Source organism: Carlito syrichta, unplaced genomic scaffold, assembly GCF_000164805.1.
Source record: "Carlito syrichta isolate Samal-C Ts95f unplaced genomic scaffold, Tarsius_syrichta-2.0.1 Scaffold111594, whole genome shotgun sequence".
NCBI classification, from domain to species: domain Eukaryota; kingdom Metazoa; phylum Chordata; class Mammalia; order Primates; family Tarsiidae; genus Carlito; species Carlito syrichta.
In genome coordinates this window covers 21,510-29,591 of record NW_007055690.1, presented here as the reverse complement: position 1 = coordinate 29,591, position 8,082 = coordinate 21,510, and the positions used below count along the sequence as shown (strand labels likewise).

The 8,082-nt window shown below is 56.0% G+C and overlaps 1 protein-coding gene across 5 annotated transcripts in view; it reads left to right on the top strand.

Moving 5' to 3' along the window:
* The first annotated feature begins 98 nt into the window (after positions 1 to 98).
* PTPA (protein phosphatase 2 phosphatase activator) overlaps positions 99 to 8,082 on the top strand; it is a 22,657-nt gene continuing 14,673 nt past the window's right edge. For 2 of the 5 annotated variants that reach the window (XM_021718406.1, XM_021718401.1), the window contains exons 1-2: positions 104 to 197; positions 2,151 to 2,237. In XM_021718406.1, coding sequence (XP_021574081.1) covers positions 174 to 197; positions 2,151 to 2,237 — 111 coding nt within the window. In that variant the 5' untranslated portion in view covers positions 104 to 173. Of the gene's footprint in view, positions 198 to 2,150; positions 2,238 to 7,006; positions 7,133 to 8,082 lie in introns of all 5 variants that reach the window. The other 3 variants (XM_008070365.1, XM_008070358.1, XM_021718404.1) reach the window with 3 other exon arrangements.

Here is an 8,082-nt window from a genome sequence, read left to right as displayed (position 1 = left end):
AAAAAAAAAAAAAAAAAAAAAAAAAAATGAGCGCATGGATGTGTGTGTGCTGGGGGGGATGTCTGTCGACCTAACTGCTTCTTCATTTTCTTTGTCAAGAGTCTTCGGAGGAGGCCCCTCCAGCCACTCAGAACTTCATCATTCCCAAAAAGGAGATTCACACAGTTCCAGACATGGGGAAATGGAAGCGTTCCCAGGTACCAGTGGGTCAGAACTGGGGCGAGAAGCTTGGGCTTGGTCAGAGGCCGCCCTTTTCTGGGCATGGCGGGGCTGCGAGAACCTGAGCCATCAGGAACTAGGGAGCGAGGTGGCAGAAGCTGGCTGTCCCCCCAAGGGGTGCACTCAGACGTTCTGTCAGGAGGCCTGGGGCCAGCGTAGCTGGGTGAGTTCTGCTCCTGGTTCCATACTCCACTGCCCTTGAGTGTCACGGTGTTGGCCGAACACGAGTATCCCGAAGGGTGGAGCGGGTCACTTGGATGCTTGGCTGTAAGTGCCAACAGGGGTGGCAGCCGGCACAGCAGAGAGAGAAGAGGTTATCTTAGGACGTCTCCACCAGGAATGTGACTGAGCCTAGAGGTACCAGAATCCAGGACCCCAAGCACCAGGCAGACTGCTCAGCTCAAATGGTGGGCAGAGAACAGCAGTCCATACCTCCCAGGCTTCTGGTATAAGCTGTGGAAAGATGCACTGAGAAAAAGAGCCCATTTCAGGTTCTCGGGGAGGGCCTCGGGCCCAGTCCCATTAGGTGTCCACCCTGACTTGGTCTGCTGGGCCAGAAAGAGTGTCACTCATCCAGAAGGGCAGGCATGGGGTCCTCTCACACCTGGCAGGCTCTCTAGGATACCCACTCCCAGGACTTCTGTGCCCTGTCCTCGCTGGGCCTGGGGCCATTCAAAGCCTGTCTGGTTCTTCTTTCACAAGCCTGCCCTCTAAATATTTGCAGATGGTATCTTGTCTTTTCTGCCCTCACCAGGATCAAACAGTCCCTTCAGCCCAGGGAACAGCTCAGTTCCTTCAGCTGCTTAAAGGACACGGCTGAGTCCTTTCATCATCTGGTTGTTTTACCTCGGCATTTCCCAACTCAGCACTCTTGGCATTTTGGGGCAGAGAGCTCTCTGTGGTAGCGGGCCGTCCCAGGCATTGTAGGGCATCTACATCTCTGGCCTCCACCCACCAGCTGCCAGCAGCACCCCTTCCCCAGCTGTCACAACCAGATCTCGTCAGATGTCTTCTGGGAGCCATATCCCCCCAGTCAAGCACCACTGTCCTACCCAAACCTGCTGTGTCTGAGGCCAACACGCGATGTCCCCTTGCCGCTTCTCGGCCTTGCGTTCAGCCTACTTGACTGGCTGGGAGAGTCGCTGGCCTGCTGTCACTCCATGGGCGGGCAGGAGGGTCTGGGCATGGGTAGGCACCCTCCCGATGTGAAGTGGCTGCTCCTCGAGTCTGTTTCAGGGCTGGCTGCCATGCTCCAGGATCCAGAAGGCTTGGATGAGGAGAAGGAGGAAAGTGAGGGAACAAGGAGTGAAGGAGCAACAGAGCAGGGCCACTGGCCCCAGCAGCCGCCTCTCCAGGGCCTGCACTTCTGCTTTTTCATCCCCGTGTGGGGTAGCCACAGCCCAGTGGGGAGGCGGGCGTCCAGCTGGAAGCAGGAGTGGGTGTGCTGGAGACCTGGCTGTGGACAGAAAGCAGCTCTTTCTGTGGGAGCAGCGTCCACCCTGCAGCCAGACAAGCTGGCCTGCTTGTGGTGGGCAAAGCATCTGGAAGACTGAGGGAGGGCCCTGGTGGTGTTCCTTGCACTTCTGGTGCTCCAGCATAGTGGCCAAACACTCAGCTGTGGAGTTAGGCTGCCTGGGTCTTAGCTCCATGTCTGTGAGATCTTGGTCCTGGGGAGGCGGGGGGAGAGAGAGAGAGAGAGACAGACAGAGAGAGAGAATGTGTCCCCGCAAGCCCGAGTGAACACCATCGGGTGTCATTGTGGCCACTGGTTTACTGTGTTTTTGGAGGGTGGGGTAGGGTGCTTGGCATTATCTTTCTACTTCTCCTACTCCTGCGCTGGGAGCCAGGGGCAGCTCCGAGCCTGCTGGCACCGGGGCTCGCTGACCAGGTGGGCTCTGCCACCCTCCTCGTCCCCGCTCTCCCTCCGGCAGGCCTACGCTGACTACATTGGATTCATCCTGACCCTCAACGAAGGCGTGAAAGGGAAGAAGCTGACCGTCACGCACAGAGTCTCTGAGGTAGGACGGGCTGCTGTGCGGCCTTCCCAAGGTAGCAAAGTAGCGCCGGGGGCATGTGGATCCAGAGGCCTCCACGGACCAGTGTGGAGAACACATGTGAGAGTGCCTGAACACACCTACACTCGCACTTTGGTGTCTGGGCTTCTGATGTGTAGCGTCTGTGACTAGATGGTTACTTACACCGTCAGGGTCAAGTACACATGCTGTTTCGTAGACAGCCTTTGCTCTTCTGGAGTGAAAAAGATTGCAGAGGAAGTAAGGGGCTCACTGGAGAGTCGCTAGTAGACATGTGCAGAGCATGGGTGCAGCGGTGGGCCTCTCCCAGGTCCCTCACCCCCGTTCCCGGGAAGTCCTGATGGTGGCCTCAGTGGGTGCCCTTGCTGGCCTGAGCAGCCCCTCACTGTAGCCTTTTAGGTTGTCCCCTAGACACTGCTGCTCTGAGCACCCACACGTGGATGTGCGAGCCTTGGTCCTAAGGCTCCTCCCTAAAAGCAGAAATGCTCGGGCAACCCCCTCGGGTCCCCTCCCACTGGGGAGCTTTTCTGTCCTCTTAACAAAACCTGCTTTCCAAAAAAAAAAAAAAAAGCAGAAGTGCTCAGTCAAAGGGCCCATGAAGCCAAGCGTGTTGGCTCACACCTGTCATCCCAGCACTGTGGGAAGCCGAGGCAAGAGGGCTGCCTGAGTGCAGGGGTTCAGGACCGGTCTAGGCAACTTGACGAGACCTCGTCTCTACGATAAATCAGAACATTAGCTGGGCATGGTGGCACACGCCTGTGGCCCCAAGCTACTCCAGAGGCTAAGGTGGAAGGATCTCCTGAGCCCAGCAGGCTGAGGCTATGGTGAGTCATGATCGTACCACTGCACTCCAGCCTGGGTGACAGAGTGAGGCCCTGACTCTAAAAAACAAAACAAAACAGCACACGCGTTTTTGCCTTCTGGTTCTTGCTGCCAGGTGGGTGCTTTCTGGATGCGAGTTCAGAGGCAGGCTTGTGTGTAGGGAGAGCACAGCTGTGGGAGGCAGATAACCCCTGGAGGTGCTGTTTGCTGTTGCTGGGTGCCATCTCCTGGGGCCCGGGCCCGGCCTCCTTGGCCTCTTGGTTCACGTCCCAGTTGGCCCAGAGCCCCACACTGAGCCTCTTATCTCACGCGCCAGGGCCCGAGTGGCCTATCGGTGCCTTGGCTCCACTCTGTAGCCATGACCACGGACCTGCCCCAAGACTGACCTCAGCCATCACCCCGGTGGACCCGCCTCCTCCTGCCTGTGTCGCCTGCTGGTGACCAAGGTCCAGTGGTATCTGCTTGAGGGGAGTCCGTGCTGGGAATTGACAGCCTCCCTCGGGAGCCAGCCCACCAGTGGCCTTCTGAGTTCCTTCTGGACCACCCAGTGCTCTGGGACTTGACTCTGGGTGCTGGGTGACTGGGAAGAAAGGGCTCCTCCTGGCGCCCTGTGGCCAGGATGCTCCTCTGTGCTCAGCGGCTGGCACATCCTGAGGGAGGGCTAATGAAAGTGGGTGTGTAATTACCCCCGCAGTCCTCAGCTGCCAATCCCTCTCAAGGCCCAGTTGCCCCAAAGCTTTGATGGTGGAAGTCCACACAAACCTGGTATTGTCCTGGCTCCAGCCGTTCTTCTGGGAGGGCTGCCAGGTGCTTGGTGCCACGCTTGGGTTCTGGAGTTGGGCGACCTGCTTTATTATTATTATTTTTTATTATTTTTATTTTTTTATTTTTTTGAGTTGGAGTCTCACTCTGTCGCCCAGACTGGAGTGCAGTGGCCGCTCCTGGCCACCGCAGCCTTGACCTGCTGGGCTCCGGTGATCCTTCCACCTCAGCCTTACGAGTAGCCAGAATTACAGGCATGCGCTACCACGCCTGGCTGATTTTTTGATTTATTGTAGAGATGAGGTCTTGCTGCCCAGGCAGGTCTTGAACCCGCAGGCTCAGGCAATCCACTCACCTCAGCCTCCCAAAGGTGTGGGATGACAGGCTGAGCCACCGAGCCCGGCTGTGACCTGATTTAATAGCCCATCACTTCCAAACTGGTGGCCTTTCCATTCTGACCCTGTTTCCTCACATGCAGAGTGGTAAGAGTCAACAGACCTACACGCGGTCCACGGGGAGGGGCCGCTGAGGGAGGATTTCTGCATGGTGCCTGGCATATGTTGAATGCCTCTCCTGTGGTTAGCTGTTATCAGATATGACTCAGCTCTCATTTGCAGTGGCGTCGCTGAGTCACTGGGGGCTCTTCCCGTGCTCTCCCGCTCACGTGGTGGGCAGAGGTGGCCCCTGTGGTCTCCAGAGGGCTCCCAGCTTCCGCCACAGCCAGGCGGCAGAAAGTGCGGTTCTCGGCCACCACGCCACTCAAAGCAAAGAGAGTGGGGTGAGAGTGTGAGCTGGTCTTGCTCTGTGGTCAAAAAGCCCTCCTCTCTCTTGTGATTGTGCCTGTTCTGCTCCGTGGGGGCAAAGATACTTGATTTTGGCAAAATAAAGGTGACAAGAGAGAGGAGGTTTATCTTGGCAGCTGTTCTGCTTGTCTTTTTTGTACTAAGGGGGCAAAATTAAAAACTGGCTAGTAAAGTTTTAGGGAAGAGTTTATCAGTCCATGAAACTCAAAGGAAGCACAGATCTGGGGAGAGAGGGGCAGCTGAAGCTAGTCTTTATTTAAGTCAGAGTCTCACTCTGTCGCCCAGTGCTATGGTACACTCATGACCACTGCAGCCTTGGCCTCTGGGCTCAGGCGATCCTTCTGCTTCAGCCTTCCAAGTAGCTGGAATCACAGGCATGCACTATCACACCTGGCTAACTTTTTGAGGATGGTCTTTGTGGGTTCAGCCCGGTTCCCTCCCCCAGCCTTTCTATCCCAACTGCCAAACAAGAGGCAGCCCCTGAATTCAGAAGCCCTCTTCAGAAGGGAGCCAGGAGTCCCTTAATTATTCATGGCCCAGCTGGTCCTGGATCCTGCAGCCCCTCCCTCTCCTCCCTCCCCTTGGTGCCTGCCTGAGACTGAGCTCTCCAGGGAACTGGACTTGCTGGTACTTCCTGGGGCAGGATGGTGGTGCTGCTGGGGTCAGGTCTGGCCTGAGCTTATCAGCCATTCCAGGTGACCTGATTTTTCACAAAGACAGGCTCTGGTGGCCTTTGGTCACATGTCAGTGAGGCGGCTTTATGCCACCCCGGCCTTTTCCCTCACCCAGGTGTACACAAGTGTCTCTCCTCACAGGCCACTCCTGTGCACCCACGATGGAGCCTAGGGACAGGGAACCAGGGCAGGAGCATCCGGGGCGTTATCATGTTGCACAACACCAGGGGTCGCCGTTGACACCTGTGTTTTGTGCACTGTACTTTGTGCCTCCTGGAGCTGCGCAGCTGGGGCGTGGCCAGCTTGGATTCTGCCATCCCAGGCTCCTATCCAGCACACATGCAGCTGTGGCAGAGTCTCTGCGCACGTGGCAGGCCTGGCAGCCTCGCCCTCCCAGGCACAGCCTGCCTCGTGGGCATCGCCCATGCCACAACCTCCCAGAGGCTTCTCCTTACGCCATCTGTTCCCACAGATGCAGGGAGAGGCGGGGATCCTCTCCCAAGGCTGCCGACTGAGTGGCCTCGGCATGGCACTTCCCAGCAGCCCGGTGCTGGCCTTGTTCTGCGAGCCTCACCTGCAGGGAGCACTGCTAGCCGCCCTCACAGACCTTTGGTTTGGATGGATAACCTGGCTCCCTCGTTGAGTAACAGCTTGTGTGCCAATGCTGCCGCACCTGTGTCTCCGGCTTCACTCCTGGGCCCGTCTTCCATGGGAAAGGAGTAGGGAGAGGGACTCTGCAGAGCCACTCCCACGGAGACGGGCATTTCCACAGTGGCTGCGTTGCAAGAGTGTTTACTCTGATGGTGTTTGTGGCAGTGAAACCGCTGGAAGCAACCCTGACATTCAGCAGGGAGGAGCTAGTCAGTGAGTCGTGATGCACTGAAACAGTGAAGTCTTAGCCACTCAGAAAGGTTGGCGTGAGGCTTGGTTTCCACGTCGACGTGGAATGGGGTTGATGGGGGAGGAGCAACCCTTGTCAAGAGCATGTGTCCGTGCAGAAATAGACACCCTGTGCTGTATGTCCCCTGCTGGTCCTGTGCACCTGGGAGGGATTTATCCTCAGCCCCGTTTTTGAGATGAAGAAACTGAGGCTCAGAGAGTTAAAGTCACTTGCTCAAGGTTTCATGGCAACTAAATGGTGCTTAACTGGGGCTTGAATCCAGGCCCATCTGCCTTGAAAATTTTACCGTGCTAAACAACAGGAAACACTATAAAAGGGAAACACAGAAGGCATGTCAACATGTTCGTAGCGTTTGCTTCTGGGCGGCAGTGTTGATGGCCATTTTCACTCCTCCGGGTTCTGTTTCTGTATTTGTGGCGAGTAGGTATTGTGCACGGAACAGAGACCTCAGTGAAGGAAAGAAGGAAGACCTCAGGAAGGTCTCTCCTTCCAAGGGTCAGGGCTGGAGTTTGTGCCTGTCCAGCAGCTGCCCCTGGGTGGGCTGGCTGTGGAAACCACGTGCTGAAGCCACCATCCTTGTCCCGCCACCTAAGGCCCTTCCCTCTGGAAATCTCATCATGTTCCCCAGACCTCCTTCATATTCAGGACCATGGGGAAAGGAGGGGGATGGATGAGAATGGCCAGTTGGTGCCGCACCGAGGGCTCATGGTCCAGTAGCAGCTGAGACCTCCTCTGGGCGCTAGCCTGGGGCCATGGATCACTGCACTGGTCTCCACTCTTTTGCCTTCACAGGCCATTGAGAAGCTGGTCGCTCTTCTCAACACCCTGGACAGGTGGATTGACGAGACTCCTCCAGTGGACCAGCCCTCGCGATTTGGAAACAAGGCCTATAGGACCTGGTATGCCAAACTCGACCAGGTGAGGCTGCCACGGGCAGGGCTTGGCTGGCTGGCGGGAGGGCGACTGGCCCCAGGGCTGCATTGTGGAGAGCTTTCAGACCTGTCAGAATCACAGGGAGTTTGTTACAAGGGCAATTCCATTTAGCACAGTTACAAACAAGTTCACCCTCTGTCCAGCCATCTTCTGGGAGCCGCTCCCAGAAGGCTGCTTATTCAGTCACTGTTTGTAATACAACAAATGGAAACCATCCCAAGTATCTCTCTCTAGAGGATCAGTTATGTAAACTTGTCCATCCACGCTATGGAATACTATGCAGCTATTTAAAAAAAAGGAATAAGGTCGGTTGAGTATGGTGGCTCAGCCTCTAATTCCAGAACTTGGAAGGCCAAGGCCAAAGGATTGCCTGAGCCCAGGGGTTCGAGACCGGCCTGGGCAACATAGGGAGACCTCATCTCTACAAAAAAAAAGTGAAAAAAACTTAGCCAGGCATGGTGGCATGTGCCTCTGGTCACAGCTGCTCGGGAGGCTGAGACAGAAGAAGCTTCTGAGCCCAGGAGGTTGAGGCTGCAGTGAGCCACCAGTCCAGCCTGAGTGACAAGAGTGAGACCCCGACTCAAAAAAAAAGAAAAAGACTAAGGAAGCAGTTCAGCAGAAGGGCTTGTTAAGTTAAAGAGCCAGGTACAGTCATGTGCATGGTAAGGAAGCGGGAAGAGTGAAAAAATACATGCTCATGTTGCTCACATTTGCATGAAGAAACAACCCTGCAAGGATCCACAAAAGGCCAGTAAAGCGGTGGTTTCTTCTTGTGGGCAGGGAGAGGGGTGGAGTGAGACGTCTCAGTGCATTTGTTTGTTTTTTTTTGTTTTTTTTTTTGAGTTGGAGTCTCACTCTGTCACCCAGACTGGAGGGCAGTGGCATGCTCACGGTCACTGCAGCCTCGACCTGCTGGGCTCAGGTGATCCTTCCAC